General features: G+C 40.7%; 1 protein-coding gene across 1 annotated transcript; it reads right to left on the bottom strand.

The window, feature by feature from the left end:
* Nucleotides 1-18,547: 18,547 nt before the first annotated feature.
* On the bottom strand, nucleotides 18,548-18,964 carry LOC138883287 (uncharacterized). Its single transcript, XM_070163966.1, has one exon. The coding sequence runs from the start codon at nucleotides 18,962-18,964 to the stop codon at nucleotides 18,548-18,550; it is 417 nt and encodes a 138-aa protein (XP_070020067.1).
* Between the last annotated feature and the right edge of the window lie 5,689 nt (nucleotides 18,965-24,653).

The following is a 24,653-nucleotide window of genomic DNA, read 5'->3' on the forward strand; positions in this document are numbered from 1 at the left end:
CCAAAGACGGCCTTCCGGACAAGATATGGGCACTTTGAGTTCTTGGTGATGTCGTTCGGGCTAACAAATGCCCCAGCAGCTTTTATGGATCTCATGAATACTATATTCAGGCCCTATCTTGATGTGTTCGTGATTGTATTCATTGATGACATTCTAGTGTATTCTCGTTCGGAGGTGGAACATGCGGGCCACTTGCGGATAGTATTACAGACGCTTCAGGATCGTAAGTTATATGCTAAGCTCTCCAAATGTGAATTCTGGCTGAACTCAGTAGCATTCCTTGGCCATGTGATATCTGATGAGGGTATTAGTGTCGACACTCAGAAGATCGATGCAGTAAAGAATTGGCCGAGACCTACAACACCATCAGAAGTCCGCAGCTTCCTAGGACTAGCAGGATATTATAGGCGGTTTGTAGAAGGATTTTCCTCTATATCATCACCATTGACTAAGTTAACACAAAAAGCTACCAAATTCCAGTGGTCTGACACTTGTGAACGTAGTTTTCAGGAGCTGAAGAATCGATTGACATCTGCACCAGTGCTCACTCTTCCTGAAGGAACAGAAGGTTATGTGGTATATTGTGATGCCTCAGGTATAGGTTTGGGGTGCGTATTGATGCAGCGTGGGAATGTGATTGCTTATGCATCAAGACAATTGAAGAAGCATGAAAAGAATTATCCAACCCATGATTTGGAATTGGCTGCAGTAATATATGCTTTGAAGATATGGCGGCACTACTTATACGGCGTCCATGTTGACATCTACACAGATCACAAGAGTTTACAATACATCTTCAAGCAGAAAGAGTTGAATTTGAGGCAGCGTAGGTGGCTTGAATTATTGAAAGACTACGACGTCGAGATATTGTATCATCCCGGTAAAGCCAATGTTGTGGCAGACGCTCTCAGCCGTAAATCAATGGGAAGCTTAGTACATATTGAGGCAGGTAGATGGGGGTTGATTAAAGAGCTTCATCAGCTAGCCAATATGAGAATCAGATTGTTAGACTCTGATGACGGAGGTGTTACTGTACAGAATACATCAGAATCATCTTTGGTAGCCGAGGTAAAAGCACGACAATATGAAGATCCTATCTTAGTACGATTAAGAGAAAGCATTCAACAGTGTAAAAGTATGGCTTTTAGGATCGGAAAAGATGGGGCACTGAGATACCAGAGCCGATTGTGTGTGCCTAATGTGGCAGGGTTGCGAGAGAAGATTATGAATGAGATTCATCAATCCCGATATTCCATCCATCCCGGCTCGACAAAGATGTATCATGATGTCAAGGAGCAGTATTGGTGGGATAATATGAAGAAGTCTATTGCTGAATTTGTAGCCCAGTGTCCCAATTGTCAACAAGTAAAGATAGAACATCAGAAACCCGGTGGATTGCTTCAAAATATAGAGATTCCGACCTGGAAGTGGGAGGTGATTAATATGGACTTCATTATTGGATTACCTCGCTCTTATCATAAGTTTGACTCCATCTGGGTGATAATTGATCGACTTACAAAATGTGCCCATTTTCTGCCAGTGAAGACAACTTACGCGGCTGAAGATTATGCAAAGTTGTATATCAAGGAGATTGTTAGGCTTCATGGTGTGCCCATATCTATTATATCAGACCGAGGAGCTCAATTTACGGCTAACTTTTGGAGGTCTTTCCAGAAGGGTTTAGGCACACAGGTAAATCTCAGCACTGCATTTCATCCGCAGACTGACGGACAGGCTGAACGTACCATTCAGACACTGGAAGATATGCTACGAGCATGTGTTCTAGATTTTAAGGGGAATTGGGATGATCATCTTCCACTCATAGAATTCGCCTATAACAATAGCTACCATTCCAGTATTAAAATGGCCCCATACGAGGCACTATACGGGAGGAGATGTAGATCACCAGTTGGATGGTTCGAAGTCGGTGAAACAGAATTATATGGGCCAGATTTGATTCACCAAGCTATTGAGAAGGTGAAAGTGATACAGGAGCGATTGAGGACGGCACAAAGCAGGCAAAAATCTTATTCTGATGTCCGACGTCGTGATCTAGAGTTTGAGGTTGGTGATTGGGTTTTCCTGAGGATCTCACCAATAAAGGGTATTATGCGTTTTGGGAAGAAAGGTAAGCTGAGTCCAAGGTATATCGGGCCGTATAAAATTCTTCGACGGATTGGACAGGTTGCTTATGAGTTAGAATTGCCATCCGAATTGGAATTTGTCCACCCGGTATTCCATGTATCTATGTTGAGAAAATGTATTGGAGACCCTTCTCGAGTCGTCCCTATCAAAGATGTACAAGTTACAGAGGACCTATCATATGAAGAAGTGCCAGTGGCGATATTAGATCGGCAAGTCCGCAAGCTGAGAACAAAAGATGTAGCTTCCGTCAAAGTATTGTGGAGGAACAAAAATATGGAAGAAATGAAATGGGAAGCAGAAAAGGAGATGAAGTCAAAATACACTTACTTATTCCATAATGAAGATAACAAGGATGCTGGTGGAAGACAGGATACATTGGAAGAAGAAACGGCTCTATGAGGTAAGCAATAATTTGAGAATACTCCTCCTTAATACAAAATGGTGATATGTAGATAATGTAAATACGCATAATGCTTTGTGTAGACTTGTGAAACCATATGTTGGGCTTAATTACTTGCAAGTTTTGCTAGTGACCATTTTATAGGGGAAAATTGATCGGAAATTTCCATTGGAATCCACGATGATTTAAACTCCCCATAAACCCTTACATTCGAGGACGAATGTTCCTAAGGGGGGAGGGTGTTACAACCCATATCCACATGTGTTAGTTCATGCCATATATTAGTTAACATAAATCCAAGAAGGAATTATCTTTGAGATGATAAGAAGTCAATCCTATTGGTCTTAAGTGATACAAGAGTGTATAAGGGTGATTAACCAGTATTAGAAGTTAAACGAATCAAGGATGTTGTAACTCGTATTTTCAAGTAATCTAGCGGTGCTTAATACACTCAAGAGGTCATTTATTAAGGTATTTTAATCATATAATATCCGTATCATAAGTCTTGAAGTCAAACGAGTTATGAAACAAAAGTCGACAAAAGTTGTCGCAACTTAGGTTCATAATTTTACTTAAACATTAGGTCAAATGTTTCTAATCTTTTCTCATAATTTACAAGGAATTACGGGGTGATCTACCCACCAAATTAAAGATCTATGAGTCTAGTTTCCAACGCATTAAACCGTTCATTGGTATGATCTTGGAGTAGAGAGATATTCGCGTTTTCGCGAGACTGCGCCAAGCACCTCTCTATGGGGCCCACTAAGTCGGTTTAAGATATTTGGACCTATATAGGATGACTACAACCCGTTTTTAGTCATTTCTTTTCACTATTTTCAGACCTTAGAACCCTAGGAACATCCTCTCAAGGTTCTCTCAAGATTCAAGACCCAAAAAAGGGCAAACAACACAAATCAAGTGTCGGGAATTCCGTGGCGCTAGTAAGTCTCTTGTTCTTCTTGTTGTTGCTCATTTTTGTGTCGTTCCAGCCCGTGTGGGAGGTTGTTTTAAAGGGTTTATGTTCTGTAAATACTCCCTCATGTTCTTAATATCAATCCTAGGTGATTTCAAGCCTTCTAAAGTGATTCTAGTGCCGAAAAACACTAATTGATCGCTAGTTTCGCTCTTTTGTTGTTGTGGCAGCATTGGAGGGATATTTCATGGAAATTTAAGGTCAAATTGGAGTTGTTCTTTCTGTATAAAGGTAAGGAACCTCTTACTCTATATGTATTTAAGATTATCCAAGTTGCGGCTAAGCCATTGAAGCTAGAACTTGTGAGATATATATCGAAAGGTTTGGTAGTAGTGTTATTGTTTTGTGGACTGTTTTGCGTTGTTGTTGGGCTGCGTATTTTACTACTATCTTGTGGAGTTTTGGAGGAGGAAGGGTGTAGAGAAACACCATATATATGTAGGGTTATGGGCTGATAGTTATTTGTAACATTTCCAGGTTGTTTGACACGACTACGGTGGTCGTCGTATGTATGGAGTGATTAGGCTGTGTGTGGACTATTTTGGGAGGCTCAATATGTTTATTATTGATGTTGTTTGGGCTGTTTGGTGACTGTTTTGAATAGTGTGAGGTCATATATATAGGGGAGGTGCTGTCCGTTTCATCGTAAAATAGGTTGTGGTCGATACATAATAGTTATGACGCTTAAATGATAACGATAGTATCGTTTCTCTTATTGTAGACTAAGGAGTTTTGACAATTGCATAGCTTGAGATTGGGGCAGTATATACAAGGTATGTGAGGCTATACCTTTCCTTCTTTTGCACGACTCCGATTGTACATAATGTAATGAACGAGCTTCCAAGATACTCTACTCTTAGAAGCTAGCAGTACTTACATTGTTTTCCCTCTTATGGAACGATTGATGTTAATGTTACTTCTCTTATTCTTATGTTATCAATGTTGTTCGTACTTCCTAAATCTTATAAGGTTCATAGTGAAGAGTTAGTCCTAATAACGTGTATAGAGGATACCGACCTTACGTCACTCCGAAAGGTTTAGAATGTGATTCCATGAGTCGAGCATGCATTATATATATGTATCTATTTTACTCTACCGAGCCACGCTATAGTTGGCCGGGTACGGCACCTATTGTGCAACCACTGATCAGTTGGGTTTTACCGAGCTCCACGTGGCCGGGTACGATTCTACCGAGCCTATTATGGCCGGGTACGATATGATGATGATGATGCCCACAGAGGCGAATGCTTTAAAGGTTTATGTATTTATACATATGTATCATGCATTTCATGTAAGTAGCCCTCAGAGGTACTAAGATGTTACAGGTGGTATATTCTTTATCCTTGCTTACATTACTGATCGTATTTATGGTTCCTTGCCTTACATACTCAGTACTTTATTCGTACTGACGTCCTTTTATTTGTGGACGCTGCATGTCGTGCTGCAGGTCCTGATAGACAGACAGGTGCAGCTCCCCCACCACAGTAGACTGTCCAGTTCAGCGGTGATTGGCGAGATCCCTTCTCCGGACTTGCCTTGGTCTTGGTATGCAATTTTTGTTATAGACATTATGGGTATGTCGGGGCCCTGTTCCGGCTATGTTGCAACACTTATGTTCTTTTAGAGGCTCATAGACAGGTGTCGGCTCATGTATAGTTTGGTATGCCTTGTCGGCTAGTTTTTGTTGTATAGTCTTTCATAGTAGCGTGGTAGCTCATACCTTATATGTAGTTTCTTGATTGTCTGGTCATCCCCTGCTATGTATATTCATGCCATCATATTTTATTGCTGGTTGTCCATGATCTAGGTCTACCATTTATATTGATCTCGTCAGCCTTAAAAGATAATAATGAAGGTTAGATGAAATGTACGTTGGTGCTCGGCAAGTGTGGTCGGGTGCTAGTCATGGCCCTTCAGTTTGGGTCGTGACAATAACACTCATACGACATCTTTAACTACCGTGACTTCTATTTGAATATATCTCAAGTATTATAATGACATTACTGTGAGGCTGAATTCTCTATGTTGGGGTTTACTACATTCATCTTACATGATCTACTGATTTGTCTGTAACTTCTTGTTTAGTCATGAATAGGCTCTTCCTAAATCAACTACTAATTACTCGTCGCCCCACACTCATATCCATATTCTACGTAATCTTTCTTGGGTTATTTCCTTGTCTTAACTTAACTCACCTGCTGGCTCCTTATCTATCAATAATATCCCAGGCAGGAAACCTTACTTCCCCCTTTTTTTGACTTTGTGCTTACATAACGTCATGGAATCATAGCATATCTGTAACATTTGGATAAGAGTAATCTCATCCCTTTCTCATTTTTATCTCATTCTTCCTTTATCATTCCATATTCTCTCTTTAAAGGAATACTATGACTTGGAGCTATGACAACTTGCCTATAGATGTTTTTCCTCTTCATCTTTGGCATCCTTCCACATCATCGATGACCCTTACTCACATGCAGTAATCTTTTTGTACTAAAGATAACAAAATTCCTCACTCGCGATGGTGACATTTAGTGGAGCCTGAATCGAATAGAACCGATGCATCTCTATGACAAACAAGGACAATACCTGTGATGACAGAATCGGATACGACAACCTCGATACGGGCAGGAAGGGCATAATATCTGGCCTAGCCTCCCCCTCTAGGGTGACCTCAACCATCCTGACCTCTACCTCTAGCTGGCTGAGCAGGTGGGGTAGCAACTGGTGCTGGAACCATAGTCTGAGAACTCTGCGGGGCACGCTGTGGCTGAGAAGTCTGTGGAGGTGCACCCGTCCTAAGTCTGGGGTAATCCCTCACCATATGGAGTTTGTCACCACACTCAAAACAAGCTTTGGGAGGACGTGGTGGATGTGATTGGCTCGAGCTAGGTCTGCTAGACTGACCACTGAAAGCACCCTGCGCAGGAGGCGCACTCGATAATTTAGGTGCATAATAAGGCTCCTGAGATTTAGAGGAGCTGAAATACCACTAGCTACTGGAAGAGCTGAATGAACGGGGCGACTCATATAACCCCTACCATGACGAACTGCAGCTGGAGCACGAGCACCAGAATAATGGCCCGACTCTCGAGACCTCTTGGCCTCCATCTCCTCTCTATCCCGAGCATGCATACCCTCCACTCTTCTAACAATGCTCACCACCTGCTGATAAGAAAAATCCATCTTCAACTCATGAGCCATGCTAGACTTGATGTTGGGAATGAGCCCCTCAATAAACCAGAATACTATCTCACGAACTGTAGCAACCAAGGCTGGTGCATGCCTAGCCAAGTCAGTGAAACGGACAGTATACTCCGAAACAGTCATATTGCCCTGGCGCAAATGCTCAAACTCTGCACGCCATGCGTCCCTGAGGCTCTAAGGGACAAACTCTCTCAAGAACATATATGAAAACTAAGTCCAAGTAAGGGATGCTGCCTTAGCTGGACTGTCCAACTCAAAAGTATGCCACCACTGGTAGGCTGCCCCTCGAAGCTGGAAGGCAGTGAAAGAAACCCCACTCGATCATGATATACCCATAGCGCGGAGGATATGGTGACACTCATCCAGAAATCCTAAGGAATCATCTGATGCTAATCCACTGAATACAGGAGGCTTATACTTCTTGAACCTCTCAGGCCTCCGCTACTCATCCTTTGAAGCCGCTGCCCTGTCCTCGGGCTGATCTGGAACTGCAGGCGGTACCGATATAACCTCTAGGATCTGATCAACTTGGATTCGCTGCTTAGGAGTGCGGGCGGTGGGAGTCTGTGCTCCTCCCCCGGCCTAGGATGTGGCCACAGTAAGGGGAATCAACCCCGCCTAAGCTAGAGTGGTGTAAATGCTCACGAACTGTGCAAGAGTCTCCTGCAGAGCTGGAATAGTAGTAGAAGTAGGTGTATCCAGAGCCTGGACTCTGGCTGGAGCTGCTGGTGGCTCCTCTGTGGAAGCTCGCATGGGTGCTCGGGCTGCACCATAGACGCGTCCTCGCCTCTACCCCGGCCTCGACCTCTAACAGCTATAGTAGGGGGCACGGGTGACTGGTCATCTCCGGTAGTACGTGTCCTCACTATCTGTGAGAGAATAGAAGACATAAGTTTAGAATTGTGATATCAAAAATCTCGCACGACAAGGAAATCAAATGAAGTGAAATTTTCCTAACAGTTACATAGCCTCTCGTAGATAAGTACAGATGTCTCCGTACCGATTCGTGAGACTCTAATAAACCGGCTTGTGATTCATAACTCCTATGAACCTAGATTTATGATACCAACTTATCACGACCCAAGTTCGCCCTCCGTGAACTATAGTGACGGCACCTAGTCTCTACGACTAGGTAAAACTAACAATGTGCGGAAAAAGTTAACAACAGATAAAAACTAATAAAAATGGCGGATAAACATAATGAAAACGTTTAAGATGTCGCTCGGCATATACAAATACACACTCTCAACTGAAAAGATCTCCCAAAACCCGGAATCTCATGAAATCACAAGTTATGGATACTATATAGTTCTCTAACTCTCAAATGTCTAAATCAAATTAAATACAGAAGGGCTATAACTATAAGAGAGAATGGAGAGGGACTCCTCGATCTGCGGACGCGACAGATATACCTTGAAGTCTTTGAAGAATCGCCTCACCTAAAGGATGGTAGGGCTGAGACGAAGAACCTGGATCTGCACATGAAAAACATGCGCAGGAAGGGCATGAGTACACTACAACGGTACTCAGTAAGTACCAAGCCTAACCTCGGTCGGGTAGTGACGAGGAAAGTCAGGGCCTTACTGATTATAGATGAAAAATAAGGTAAAACAGTATAGAATACGATAATATAATTAAAGTGCTAACAGTCTATAATGAATAAAAACACAGAAAGAATCTAACTCAATACACAGAAATAGCAATATGGGATCTCTCGGGATACCATCCCGTAGTCCCAAACGTAAATGTGCAAGGGAAACTCCCGGAATACCAAATCCGTAGTCCTAAAGAAAATATCCAGTACAGGGAATCTACCAGGTGTTATCCCGTAGTCCCAATCATAAATGTGCAGGGGGTCTACCGGAATACCAATCAGTAGTCCCAAAGTAAACAAGCAGGGGGATCTCCTGGGATATCGTCCCGTAGTCCCAAAGTAAACACACAGCAGCAATACGAAGAATATTCAATTCAATCCAATTTCATACTAAGGTAAAACATGTATTTCTAACCTAGCACGTGCACAGAATTTAAATAAAGCAGTTTGAACAAGTAAAGCAATTAAGTCACTAGACATGCTTCCCTAAACTAACAGTAGGCTTAAATTGCAAGTAATGTACAACAAGAAAGAAAAACACAATTATAGTTACTTAATGAAAATAGGATTGTCAACAATTAGCACATGTACGCACTCATCACCTCATGTACAAGGCATTTCATATATCAACAATACCACATCCTAATGGGAGTTCCCCCACACAAGGTTAGACAAGCCACTTACCTCGAACCAGCTCAATCAACTCGAAATCACGTTCTTGCCACGAGTACCCGACTCCAAATGGCCCAAATTTATTCAAATCAATTGCATAATGTAAATATAACTTCAAGTAACTAATTCCACTAATTAATTTGAAGCTAACACGCGAAATTAAGAAAATTGCCCAAAAGGTCCCTCGAGCCCACATCTTGAAATCGGGTAAAAGTTACGGATTATGGATCTTCATTCACTCACGAGTTCACTCGCACCAAAATTACTCCTATCCGATACCAAAATCTTGGTCAAAACCCCAAAATTAGGCCTAAGAACTTTTCCAAAATTTTCCCCAATTTCTCACCCTAAATCCGAAATTAGATGATGAATTCATGTTTAAATTAATGGGTTATAAGCAAAAAGTAGTTAAGAATCATTACCCGCAAACTCCCTCTGAAAATCCTTCCAAAATTCATCTCCTACCGAGCTCCTAATTCAATTTTGTGATATGAACTCAATACTCTCAATTTTGAACCTTATGTTCTGCCCACGCGCAACCTTAATCGCGATCGCGGAAGCTCCCACACGATCGCGAAGAGCAACTTCGCTGGCTCCCAGATTTACTCTACGCGAACGTGATACTCCCTACACGAGCGCAATGCTTACACTACTCAGCTCTATGCGATCGCGAAGAGAAACTCCCACTTCACAGCTGCCTCACTTCTTCCTCTTCGCGGATGCGGCGTAGCCCACGCGTTTGCGATTCAACTTCCACCAATACTATGCGATTGCATTCCTTTTCCCGTGATCGCATAAAAAAAGTTCCCTCTGCCTTATTTGAGCGTTCGCGATCGCGAGCCTCCTCACGCGATCGCGATGAAGGGAAGTTTGCAATAGAAAACTAGAAAAATCTAATCCTTCTCCAAGTCCAAAGATGGTCTGTTGAGCATCCGAAACACACCTGAGGCCCCGGGGACCTCAACCAAACACACCAACCAATCCTAAAACATTATACAAACTTAGTCCAACCCCCAAATCACATCAAATAACGCTAAAACCACGAGTCACCCTCCAATCCAAACCTAAAGAACTTGAAATTTCAAGAATCCTACAACCTATGCCAAAACCAACCAAACCAAGTCCGATTGACCCCAAATTTTGGACACAAATCACATTTAACACTACGGAGCTACTCCAACTTTCAAAATCGGATTCCGACCTCGATATCAAAATCTTACTATTGATCCAAAAACTTCAAAAATTTAACTTTCGCCATTTCAAGCCTAAATAAGCTACAGACCTCCAAAACACAATCTGATCACGCCCCTATGCTCGAAATCATCCAACAGAGCTAACGGAATCAACAGAATTTCATTCCAAGGCCATCTTCATACTGCTCCGACTACGGTCCAAATTCTAAAGTTTAAAATCTCTTTTAGGAACTAAGTGTTCCAAAACACTCCGAAACTCAAAACAAATCATCCCAGCAAATCAAAATAGCAGAAACAAATACGGATAAAATAGTTAATAGGGAATCAAGGCGTAAATTTTTAAAATGACATGCTGGGTCGTTACGCAACAGAAGGTATCTCAAAATGGAAGACTGAAAAACGGTAGGACTGGGCAAAATTGATAACAATAAATATGATCATATTTCTCTCTCCCGAAAAGAAAAAAGAAGAAAAAAGTAAGGTTCTGAAAAGAAAAGAAAAAAGGTTTTGCCTTTAAGCAGAAAAATTGTATGATTTTCCCAAAATGGTGAAACTCAACTTGCGGAGAGCAACTTAGTGGGCATCTCGCCATAAGAATTGTAAAAGTTTGAAAAAAGTGATTTTTTTTTTCGAAGTAAAAATGGTATTTGAAAATTAGACTTGTGTTTGGATATAAATATTATTTTGGGTTATTTTTAAATTTTTGTGGGTGATCTGAGTGAAAATTTTGAAACACAGTTTTTTGGAGTTTTTATAATTTTCAAAACATTCCAAAATTTATCTTCTAGTGAAAATTAAAATTTTTATTGCCAAACACTGATTTCGAAAAAAAGTAAAAAGTTTTCGAAAAGCAAAAAATAAATTCATGGCCAAACGAGCTCCTAATTACCGTTAATTATTTTATTCCCTTTTCATCATCATCTATCTCATGTCGTTAGAAAATTTAAGGTGAAATTATTCTATCATTCTGCATTTTATCAGAAATTATATCAAGATTAATTTCTAAATTACTACTTTATAGAAAGGAGAATCGAGAGGAGCTTCCAGTCAATGTAATTTTACACAAAAATCCCATAAAACTCCACTTTATTCCTATTTTGACCCTATTCCTTAATAACTGAAAAATTAGAAAAAACCCTAAGCCCTCCAGCTATTACAAAACACAAGATACACGCTTTTCTTCTCGCTTTGCCGCGTGCTTGCTTAGCAAATTTTACCGCGCACGTGATGTTCTCTGTGGGGGTCATCTTCATCTTATCGCCGCCTACTCTATTTTCTACAGTGACTTTCCCCTCTGTTCTCTTCATCTGTTAAAAAATTTAAACTTCACCTATCCTTTATCTCCAATCCTTACTATAAACACTGAATTCTGTGTTTCTTCAAGTTCTCTGTTTTATACTTATATTGAGTTTCTTGGAGTTCTCTACTTCTTAGTTAAAAAAGGGGTAAGCTTTTTAGTTGCTTGTTTATCTTCTTTTTTTTTTGTTTGATTATCTCACCTTCCTTTTTTCTATACTGTGTAAAAATTGATGTCGACTTTTCCACTTTTAGATAGAATGATTTTTACAGATTACTTGAGTATCATATGACCCTTGGAGGCGCACAATTTTATTCATTATTCTACGAAAGCAGAGTTTCTCTATATTTAGCTTATAGAATAGTTTTCATGTGTGTTTACACAGAGAACAATTTATACACCAAATTAAGTTGAGTTATAATGTTTGTTTGGTTAAATTTTCAATTGAGCTGGATTTTATCTTTTCTAAAATTGCTACTCATAGCTTCTTCTTTTTTACTTTCCCATGTCTCGCTTTTAATCGCAACAAGTGGGTAATGATTTATCATGGAAACAACTCAGTGAATTTCGTATTACTTCATGTAATACTTCACCTATATGGATATTTTTATAACGGTTAGTTTTTATAATAAGACAGAGGCTCTTTGAGTTATCTTAGCTAACTACAACTAATTTAGAATAGTTTACTGCACTTTCTTATAATGCAAACTTCCACTTAAAAAGAACAGATTTTTAATCAAGAAAGTAGCAAAAATATATCAAAATAGCAATAAAGCATTTCAATAGTCAAGAAAAATAGAACTTCAGAAACTTGCATTAGTACCCCAAATACAAGAAAACCATATAAATGCAAGAGAAATAATGAACAACTGATCACTTCAAGACCTGGAATAGTAGCTTCCCATGCAGGATCAACAACTTAACAAATAAAGCAAATTAATAAGCAAAAACCCGAATTCTATTATTAAATTTACAATAACATATTTATACTACTTTAAGTCACCAAAAAATACCCAGAAAGAAAAAGAGGAGAAGTGGAGTAACATATGAATAGAATATGCGGCTTACTTTTCAACATAACATATACTTGTGCACAAGCAGTTAAGCATAAAGCTTTAGCTAGTAGTAGTAGTAGTTATCATATGGAAGAAGTAGAGGTTTTGAATGGCTTGAAGGGTGAAATAATGAACTATTTTTGTGGTCAACATGACAATAATTTATAGCTTTCCTCAGTGTCTTTGACAGTAAGATACAAAAAGTTGGTCTTCCCTGTGTTAAACCCATTCTGGTTAACTTTGCAAATTGTGAATTTTTCTTTCTTTTTCCCTCCATCTCCCGTACGTATTTACACCAAAATAAATAAGGTGAAATAGTTGTATCGTTTCTACTCGTTAAACTTAACTGTTCTTTCTTCAGTATCACTTGCTATTTAATGAAAAATCATAATTCCACTGTTGTATAATGATGTTTAGGACAACATATGTACTGACTCTTATTACTACCAACATCTGTACCGACTCTTACTACTAAACATGTAACAAATTATTGATCTCAACTTATCCTTACTTAATGATCTCTTCACTGTTGTGTTTAGAGTTGTGACAAAATTTCAGGTTATCTGGTGTCTTAAGCCATATATTGTTATATACAAATAGAAAATCACATAATCTGGTCTTAAATATTGTATGCTAGCCTCAAGAAAAACTGTTCGTGCAACATATTTACATTGTAAATTGTACGGGGGTAGGGTATTTCCGTCTTCTCTCAGTCAAGAGACAGAGATAAAGAGAAGGGTCTTGCCAAACATCTGGATAAACTTCTTGTCACGACCCACAATTCACTAGTCGTAATGGAACCTAGCCCAACCCGTTAGGTAATCCAACTAATGCTATCCAATTTTCAATAATGTTAAACAATTAATGGAAAAGAATAAATTATCTGGATCTATTACACTTCCCAAGGACTGGTAGTACAAATTATGAGCTTCTAAGAATAGAGTTTACAAAGCTGATAGAAGTAAATACATCATCTGTTTGACAAATACATAAACAGAGTTTTAGAATTCAAATGCTACCATGAACAAGAGGCAGCTGTAGCAGGGACGCATGTACATCTTCCCATTCACCTCCCAGCGAACACAGCAATATCGCTATCTGAAGTCTGAACACAATGTGCAAGAAGTGTAGTATGAGTACAACCGACCCCATGTATTCAATAATAAAAAACCTAAACTTAGGTTGAAAGCAATGACGAGCTGAAACACAATCGGGTCCAACAAAAGAAGCCAACAACAATTTATAACCCCGGAGAGCATATAAATAAGGAAGTAACTAAGAGATAAAATTCTCGGCTTTTTTACAGTTTTTTTGAAAATAGTTTCGCCTTTCAAGAATATCAGTGAAAACCCAAATTCTTTACCAAAATCGTCACAAAATATGAGGTAGTTTGAAAATTATATTTCATTTTCTAAAAACCCTTTTCGCAATAAAAAAGATGTTTCATTTTCTTTCTAAGTAGAAAGTGTGATATACCTCTCTATGATCACATATCAAGGTGTTTAAAAAGTCATGAATGGCGTTATATGGTACAACATGAGGAAAAATACGTCTCTATGCATGTATGTCATATATGCATACCAATGTCATGTATCTCAGATATGAATCATGTACTCACACTCTCAGAGTACTCAACCTCACTGTCTCACACCTTCCTCTCATCATACTCAACTACTATGTACTGTATATGGCCCATACAACCCATAGAATCCATCCTGGAACATATACAACACTGACTATAAGTGTAACAACCCGATCGGTCATTTTAAGATCTAGAACATCGTTTAACGGTTTGAGGTTATAAGCAGCTTCACTTCATGTATTATAACTTGTACGCGTAGTCGGAATTGAAATTCGGGGAGTTCGGAGTTGATTTGGAAGAAGAATTCTCATTTTAGAAGCTTAAAGTTGGAAGAATCTGACTAAGGGTTGATTTTAAGTAAATGGCCACGGAATCGGGATTTGAAGGTATAAATAGGTTTGTATGATGATTTTAGATTTGGGAGTTTTTCTGAATTGGGTTTTGGATAACCCGGGAGCATTTCAGCGCCTATTGTGGAAGATAACATTTTGGAAAGAATTTCATAAATTTTGGTTGAAGTGCATTTCAATTTTATCGATGTCCGTTTGGGATTTCTAGCCAGGGAATAGCTTCGTATGGTGATTCTGGTACTGGGAGCGCGTCCGGAAGTGGATTCGGAGGTCCGTAGGTCATTTTGGGGTCATTTGGCGAAAGTTAGAAATTTAAAGGTTTTTGAGAAATTTGACCGGAAATGGACTTTTTTATATCGGGGTCGGATTTCGATTCCGGTAGTTGGAGGAGGTGTGTCATGTCGAATGTGACTTGTGTGCAAAATTTGGGGTCAATCGGACGAGATTTGATAGGTTTCGGCATCGAATGTAGAAGTTTGAAGTTCTAAAGTTCATTAAGCTTGACTTGGGGTGCGATTCATGATTTTGATGTTGTTTGATTTGATTTGAGGCCTTGAGAAATTTCATGCCATGTTTTGGGACATGTTGGTATAATTGGACGGGGTCCCGGGGGCCTCGGGTGTGTTGCGTAGGTGTTTGGGTGTGTCGCGCTCTTATTTGATGTTTTATCGTCATTTCTTTGGGCATAAAGGGAACTATATTGAGAAAATAACCTTTGATTTGTGATTGAATTGATCCATTAGATCCGTATCATAATTACGGAGCCATAACAACAAGAATCGTCGAATCTCGATGTCGAATGAGAGAGTTATGCCCCTTTCCGTGTCAGACAAAATTATTGTTTTCTAATGCAAAGATTTGTTCTTCGCGAATGAGAAGAAGGATTTTTGGGTTGACCGATCAACGCAAAAAATTTCTCTTCACGAATGCGAAGGTCTCCCGTGAAGGCGATGACGAAAAATTGCATGGACAGTGTTTTAAACCGAGAATTTTAGTATTTTGGGCATATCTTGAGTTTAGAGCTCCATTTGAGGTGATTTTCGGGGCGTTGTTCTCGTCTCAACAAGGGGGTAAATATCCAACCTTTATTTTGATGTTTCTCCGTGATTATTTCTTTTTTTATATTCGGATTGTAGAAATTGGGATTTTGAGCCCCAAAGTTAAAAAATGGTAAATCCTTGATTTGAGGGTCGATTTATGGACGAAATTGGATGAATTTATGGATTTAGACAATATGAGTTATGGGTAATATTTATTTTCAATAATTTTTGTAATCCGAGCACGTGGGCTCGGGGGTTGATTTTGACTTTTCAAGCGGAGTTGAGAATTTGTTTAAATTGAATTGTTGTGAGTATTAGAATATTTTTTTATGGATTTGCACATATATTGACTAATTTTGGAGCGTTGGGCATCAGTTTGAGTTGTTAGAAAGGCTTGGGAGCCGGCTACGGAGATTCGAAGTGAGGTAAGTCTCTTTCTAACCTTGTAAGAGGGAGTTAACCCCATAGGTGAACTAAATTAATATAAGCTTCTATTTGTGGGGGCTACGTATGCACGAGATGATGAGAGTTCGTACGTAGCTACTAATTATGCCTATGTACGGGTAGTTCTAGGCTTACACCATAATTTGCTGATACCGTTATTTGATCTTGTTGTTTACTTGCCTTGAAAGGAATGTAAATCGAGTATGCTTATTAAATGCCTTGAAAAGAGTTGAAATTGAGGATTTCAGGACTTGAAAGTTTTCATTTGGATTCATATGTTGAAAAGAATGAAAGAATATTATAATAATTATTATTTGAAAAATTCTATGTGTAACTGCGTCGCAATTATATTCCGTGAGTGGGGTAAATTTCCACTACTCTTATGGGATCACGCCATTCGCCTCGGCAGGATTATGCATTTCACTCTTATGGGATCGGGCGATTCGCCTCGGTAGAATTTATGTACCACATTCTCATAGGAGCAGAACGTTAGCCACAACAGTTTAATAGAGGCATCTATGGTTCGTGCCATTCGACCCTCGGCAATGCACAACTTATATTTATCTTGGATTGGGCCGTACGCCTCAGCATTTCCAATAAAATATCCTCATGGAATCGTGCGTAGTATATGGCAAACAGCGAGCGTATCTGTGGGTTTTTCCCTAATTTGAAGTATGACAACCTTTTCGATGGAATCCACTATATCTATATATCAGCTTCGGATAAGGAGGGAATTTCGCTAGTTGAGAGCTTGAGTTAATTGTAAAGGGGGGAATTGTACCGCGTATTTTATACTTGTTTGCTTCATTTATTTACTCTGCCTCACATTTATGTACCTCTTTACTGTACCTAATATTATTGAACCACTAGTAAGTGTCGGAATCGACCTCTCGTCACTACTTCTTCGAGGTTAGACTGGATACTTACTGGGTACGCATTTTTTTCGTACTCATACTACACTTGTTGTACAACATTGTTGTACAGGTACATGTATGTTCAGTGGCCTTGTGGGCGCAGCAGCGTGGTTGATGCATGGACTTAGGTGAGCTGCATTCCATGTTATGATCCGTAGCCAGCAGAGTCTCCTTCAGAGTGTTCATGTTTTCTTTCCTGCCCAAATTTATATTTCGGACAGATGTTGTATTTTATTCTATTTTGTTTCCTAGTAAATGCTCATGCACCTGTGACACTGGGTTTTAGGATGATTATGGGATATTCAATATTGAAATTGGAAAATATTATTATTTATTCTGTAAAGTCCATCTTTTACTCATTAAATTGAAGGAAATTTATGATATCAAAAATATTAAAATGGGAATTTAATTAACTATTTAGTGTTGGCTTGCCTGACAGTAGTGTCCGGCACCATCACAACCTTTAACGGATTTTGGGTCATGACAACATGTCCCACAGTACCGAGGATAAAGGGTAATCCAAAGCATTGGCTAACACATTGGCCTTCCTCGAGTGATACAATATAGCGATGTCATAGTCCTTAAGCAGCTCCAACCACCTCCTCTAATGCAAGTTAAGATCCTTCTGCTTGAACAGATGTTGTAAACTCTGGTGGTCAGTGTAGATCTCACAAAGGACACCGTACAAATATTGCCTCCAAATCTTCAAGGCATGAATAATAGCAGCTAACTCGAGATCATGGACAGGATAATTCTTCTCATGCACCTTCAACGGTCTAGACGCATAGGCAATTACCCTACAGTACTGCATCAACACTACGCTGAGGCCAACTCGCGACGCATCACAATAAACTGTATAAGACCCCGAACCTATAGGCAATATCAATACTAGGGTTGTAGTCAAAGCTGTCTTGAGCGTCTGAAAGCTCTCCTCACACTCTTCCGTCCGTCTGAACGGAGCACCCTTTTGGGTCAGCCTGTTCATAGGTGCCGCAATAGACGAGAATCCCTCAACAAATCGGCGGTAATAGCCCGCCAAACCAAGAAAGCTGCGGATCTCTGTGGCTGAGGAGGGTCTAGGACAACTCTGCAATACATCCACTTTCTTCGGATCCACCTTGATCCCTTCACTAGATACCACATGACCCAATAATGCCATGGAATCTAACCATAATTCACATTTTGAGAACTTTGCATACAATTTCTTCTCTCTCAAGGTCTATAGCACTGTCCTCAGGTGCTGCTCATGATCTTCCCGACTCTGGGAGTACACCAGAATGTCATCAATAAAGACAATAACGAACGAGTCAAGATATGGCCGGAACACACTGTGAATCAAATGCATAAATGCTGCTAGGGCATTGGACAACCCAAATGACATAACAAGGAACTCGTAATGACCATACCAAGTCCTAAAAGCAGTCTTCGGAATATCTGGCTCCTGAATCTTCAACTGATGATAACATGAACGCAAATCAATCTTGGAAAACACTTGAGCACCCTGTAACTGATCAAATAGGTCATCAATACGAGGCAACAAATACCGGTTATTCATTGTAACTTTGTTCAACTAACGATAATCAATGCACATGCGCATAGAACCATGCTTTTTCTTCAAAAATAAGACAAGAGCACCCCAAGGTGATACACTAGGTTGAATGAAACCCCTACCAAGAAATTCCTATAACTGCTCCTTTAACTCCTTCAACTCAGGAGGGGCCATACGATAAGGAGGAATAGAGATGGGATGAGTGCCCGGCAACAGATCAGTGCCAAAATCAATATCTCCGGGAGGCATGCCTGGAAGATCAGCTGGGAGCACGTAAGAGAAATCCCTCACTACTGGGACAAAATACACTATAGGGGTATCAATACTGACATCTCTCACATAGGCTAGATACGTGTTACACCCATTCTCAACCATTCGCTGAGCTTTAAGGAAATAAATAACCTTGTTGAGAGTGTAGTTTACAGTACCCCTCCACTCTAATTGTGGTATACCTAGCATAGCCAGCGTCACGGTCTTGGCGTGACCATCAAGAATAGCGTAGTGGGGAGACAACCAGTCCATGCACAATATAATATCAAAATCTACCATGCTGAGCAATAATAAATCAGCTCTGGTCTCAAAACCACTAATAGAAATCAAACACGACCGATAAATGCGGTCCACAACAAGAGAATCTCCCACCGAAGTAGAAACATAAACAAGGGAACTCAAAGAATCCTGAGATACATCCAAACACGGGGCAAAATAATAGGACACATATGAATACGTGGAGCCTGGATCGAATAGAATCGATGCATCTCTATGGTAGACCAGAACAATACCTGTAATGATAAAATCTTATGTAGAATCCTCGGTACGAGCACGAAGGGCATAGTATCTGGCCTGACCTCCGCCTCTAGGGTGACCCCTACCACCCTGGCCTCCACCTCGAGCTGGATGAGCAGGTGTGGTGGCATCTGGTGCACTAATCATAGCCTGAGGACCTGGTGGGGCATGCTGTGGCTGAGAAGCCTGTGGAGGTGTGCCCCTCCTAAATCCGGGACAATCCCTCACCATGTGGCAAGTGTCAACACACTCAAAACAAGCTTTGGGAGGACATGGCGACTGTGACAGACTTGGGCCAGGTCGGCTGGACTGACCACTGATGGCACCTCGTGTAGGAGAAACACTAGATATTGGAGGTGCATAATAAGGCTCATGAGGTCTAGGCGGAGTTGGAATACCACTAGCTACTAGAAGAGCAGAATGAACGGGGCGACTCACATAACGCCTACCATGAAGAACTGCAGCTAGGGCATGGGCACCAAAATAATGGCCCGACTCTTGAGACCTCTTGGCCTCTCTCTCCTCCCTGTCCCAAGCAAGCATGCCCTCAACTCGTCTAGCAATACTCACCACCTGCCGATAGGCGACATCCATCTCTAGCTCCCGAGCTATGCTAGACCTGATGCTGGGAATAAGCTCCTCAATAAACCGGCGAACCCTCTCTCGCACTGTGGAAACCAAGGTCGGTGCATGTCTAGCCATGTCACTGAATCGGACATCATACTCTGAAACAGTCATAGTACCCTGACGCAAATGCTCAAACTCCGCTCGCCATGCGTCCCTGAGGCTCTAAGGGACATACTCCCTCAAAAACATATCTGAGAATTGAGTCCATGTAAGAGAAGCTGCCTCAGTCAGACTGTCCAACTCAAAGTATGCCACCAATGATAGGCTGCTCCTCGAAGCTGAAAGGAAGTGAAAGAAACCCCACTCGAATCTGCTATGCCCATAGTGTGGAGGATATGGTGGCACTCCTCTAGAAATCCCTGAGCATCCTCTGAGTCTAGACCACTGAATGTAGGAGGCTTGTACTTCTTGAACCTCTCAAGCTTACACTACTCATCCTCTGAAGCTGCTGCCCTATCCTCGGGCTAAACTGGGGCTACAGGCGGTACCGGTACAACCTTCGGGATATGATCTACCTGAACCCACTGCTCTGGAGTGCGGGCGGTATCAGTCTGTGCTCCTCCCCCGGCCTGAGATGTGGTTGCAGTAAGGGGAAGCAACCTTGCCTAAGCTAAAGTGTTGTACATGGTCATGAACTGAGCAAGGGTCTCCAGAAAAGGTGGAGTATTAGTAGTAGGCATATTAGGTTCCTGGGCTCTTGCTGAAGCTACTGGCGGCTCCTCTGTAGTTGCTCGTGGAGGTGCTCTTGCTGCACCACGTGCACATCCACGGCCTCTACCCCGGACCCAGCCTCTAGCGACTCTAGTAGGGGGCGCGGGTGCCTAGTCATCTCCGGTAGCATGTGTCCTTACCATCTGTAAGAGAATAGAAGATAAAAGGTTAGAATTTCGAAGTCAAAACCTCGCATGATAAGAATCAAATGAAGTGAAGTTTTCCTAACAGTTACATAGTCCTCTAGAAGATAAGTACAGACGTCTCCGTACTGATCCGTGAGACTCTAATAAATCGGCTTGTGACTCATGATTCCTATGAGCCTAGAGCTCTAATACCAACTTGTCACGACCCGAGTTCTCCCTCTGTGAACTGTCGTGATAGCACCTAGTCTCAATGACTAGGTAAGCCTAACAATTTGCGGAAAGAAAACAAGATACGAAAAACTAACAATTTAACCGATAAATAAAATAAAGAAGTTTAAAATGTCGTTCGGTATATTCAATAAAACACTCTTGAAATGAACATAGGCACTCCCAAAACCTGAAATCTCGTGAATCACAAGCTGCAGAAATACATAGTGTCTCTAACTCCAGAAATCTAACAATTAAGAAAAATACAGGAAGTCTATAACTGAAGGAGGAATAGAGAGGGACTTCTAGGTCTACGGACGCGGCAGATAAACCTCGAAGTCTTTGGATCAACTTGTCTCACTGGAAGCATATCTGAGAAGAAGAACCTAGATCTGCACACGAAAAACATGTGCAGGAAAGGGCATGAGTACACCACAACGGTACCCAATAAGTGTCACGCCTAACCTTGGTCGAGTAGTGACGAGACCAGGTCAGGGCCCTACTAGTTTTAATATGATAAAATTTAATAGAAAAAAATATCGCAATAAAGAAGTAAATACTGAAGTTTAAAACAGGAATTCAGCACAGAAAATCAACAGCTCAAAACACAGTACTCGCAACAGGGGATCTCTCGGGATACTGTCCCATAGTCCTAAACATAAACATGTAGGGGGATCTCCCAGAGTACCGATCTGTATTACCAAAGTAAATGTGCAGTGCTGGGGGATCTCCCGGAATATCGATCCGCAGTCCCAAAGTAAATATGCAATGCTGGGGGATCTCCCGAAATACCGATCTGTAGTCCCAAAGTAAATATGTAGTACAGGGGGATCTCCCGGAATACCGATCCGTAGTCGCAAACTAAATATGAAGCACAGTCAATACAACCAACAGGTATATCAAGTAATTTGCAGTTTAAACCAAGTTTGCATATACGGAAAACAAGAAATTTCATTAGAACATGCTGCACAGAGTTCAAATAGGCAGATTAACAAGTAAGCACGCTTTTCTAACCTAAACAAGGTTTACAATATATGCTCATGTAGTTCAACAAGGAAAAACTAGTTAAAATTTAGTGGAAAATGGAGTTTTACAACAAGTAGCCCGTGTGCGCACTCGTCACCTCACGTATACGGCGCTCATATATCAACAATACCAAAATCCTAAAGGGAAGTCCCCCACACATCGTTAGGCAAGCCACTTACCTCAAACCAAGCTCAAAATCAATCCGAAATCATGCTCTTGCCACGAGTATCCAACTCCGAGTGGCCCAAATCTAATCAAATCAATTACATAACGTAAATATAACTACAAACAAATAATTTAACTAATGAAATCGAAGCTAAAAGGCAAGAAAATAGAAAAACTCCCAAAAATCTTTCCCCGGGCCCATGTCTCGGAATTGGGTAAAAGTCACAAATTATGAACACCCATTCACTTACGAGATCACTCGTCCAAAAACTATTCAATTCTGACACTTAAAACTTTATCAAAACCCAAAAATTCGGTTGGGGACTTTTCCCCAAAATCCCCACTTTTCCACTCAAAATCCTTGATTAGATGAGTAAAACAATAATGGATTTATGAAATATAAATGAAAAAGTATTAGGAATCATTACCCACTAATTTCCTCTTCAAAAACCTCACAAAATCACCTTCTCCCGAGCTCAAAATCAAAATTTTGTGTTATGAAACTCAAACCCTCGAAATCTCTTTTTCTGCTTAGCAATAACCGCTTCTGTGATCCTTAGACCGCATCTGCAGTCCCACACCTGCGGAATTCTCATCGCAGGTGTGAAAAGTCACTTAACTGTTGGGGTCGCATCTGCGAGCATGGGGCCGCATATGTGAGCCGTTTCTGTGGTCCTTAACCACACCTGTAGTTTCTACTGACAAGTCCAACTACGCTTCTGCGGCACCGCACCTATGGTCCAAAATTCGTAGGTGCAAAAACAACAGGTGTAGCAAATCTTCAGCAAAAAGCTTAAGTCCAAAACCAATCCGTTAAGCACCCGAAACTCACTCGAGGCCCCCGGGACCTCAACCAAAAATACCAACCAATCCTAAAACATCATACAAACTTAGTCGAGCCCTTAAATCGTATCAAACAATGCTAAAACAATGAATCACCCTCCAATCCAAACTTAATAAACTTGAAATTCCAAAATTCTACAACCGATGTCGAAACCAACTAAACCATGTCCGATTGACCTCAAATTTTACACACAAGCCACATTCACCACTACAGTCCTATTCCAACTTCTGAAATCGGATTCCGACCCCAATATTAAAATTTCACTATCGGCCCGAAACTTCAAAAATTCAACTTTTGCCATTTCAAACCTAAATGAGCTATCAACCTCCAAAACACAATCCAATCACGCCCATTAGCCCAAAATCATCCAACAGAACTAATGGAATTAACGGAATTTTATTCCGAAGCCATCTTCACACTGCTCCGACTATGGTCCAAATTATAAGACTTAAACTCTCATTTAGGGATAAGTGTCCCAAAACACTCCGTAACTCAAAATGAACCATCCCGGCAAATCACAATAGCAGAAAAAGACACGGGGGAAATAGTTAATAGGGGATCATGGCGTAAATTTTCAGAACGATCGGCCAGGTCGTTACATCCTCCCCCTCTTAAAACATTCGTTCTTCCTCGAACGAGCATAGAGACATACCTGAAGTGGTGAAAAGATGAGGGTAATGGTTGTGCATATCCTGATCGGTTTCCCAAGTCGCCTCCTTGACCATCTGACCCCGCCACTAAACCTTTACTAATGCAATGCTCTTTGACCTTAGCTTTCGAATCTACTTGTCCAATATAGCCATTGGCTCCTCAACATAAGATAGATCCTTGTCCAACTAAACTGAACTGAAATCTAATACGTGAGACGGATTACCGTGATACCTCCAGAGCATCAAAACATGAAATACCAGATGAACTCCTGCCAAGCTAGGAGGTAAGGCAAGCTCATAAGCAACCTCCCCAACACATCGCAATACCTTAAAGGGACCAATAAACCTTGGGCTCAACTTTCCCTTCTTTGAAAATCTCATAATGCTCTTCATAGGCGAAGTTCGAAGCAAGACCCGCTCTCTATCCAAAAATGAAACATCGCAAACCTTCCGGTCCGCATAACTCTTTTGTCTGGACTGGACTATGCGAAGTCTATCTTGAATTACCTTAACCTTCTCCAAAGCGTCCTGAACCAAGTCTTCGCCCAATAATCTAGCCTTTCCCAGCTCGAACCAACCCACCTGGGATCTACACCACCTACCATACAAAGCCTCATACGGTGCCATCTGAATGCTGGACTAATAATGTTACATCTCGCGTTTTCGTACGTTAAAATTTTGTTTTCAATTAACTGATGTAGGCTCGGGAATGAGATCATCTTGACGTTAACATACTTACACTATTTATAGCAAGCAATAAATAAGTGTTATGAAGAATAAGAGGGTACATGGATTAAAGGAAACGAGTTTCGTTCAAAGTGGTCAATTTGGAATAAAGTACGGATCGAGCAATAATACCTAGTAATTATGAACTAGTACCATGAAAGGTACCATATGACCATGGTAGTATAACATATAAAGTATATATGAAATATTTTAAAAATAAATAGAATTTTAAGTAATTTGTGGTAATTTTTAAATTATGCGGGTAATGGATTAATTACCGGCTAACGAAACATTACTCGGTTAACTAATAAGTGGATAAAAATTAACATCCCACCCCCACACCATGTGGC

The sequence above is a fragment of the Nicotiana sylvestris genome, chromosome 12 (genome assembly GCF_000393655.2).
Source record: "Nicotiana sylvestris chromosome 12, ASM39365v2, whole genome shotgun sequence".
In the NCBI taxonomy this organism is placed as follows: Eukaryota; Viridiplantae; Streptophyta; class Magnoliopsida; order Solanales; family Solanaceae; genus Nicotiana; species Nicotiana sylvestris.

Excerpts from the sequence above, each read along its gene's own strand:
- LOC138883287 (XM_070163966.1), bottom strand. The coding sequence starts at position 18,964 with ATGGTAGATTTTGATATTATATTGTGCATGGACTGGTTGTCTCCCCAC.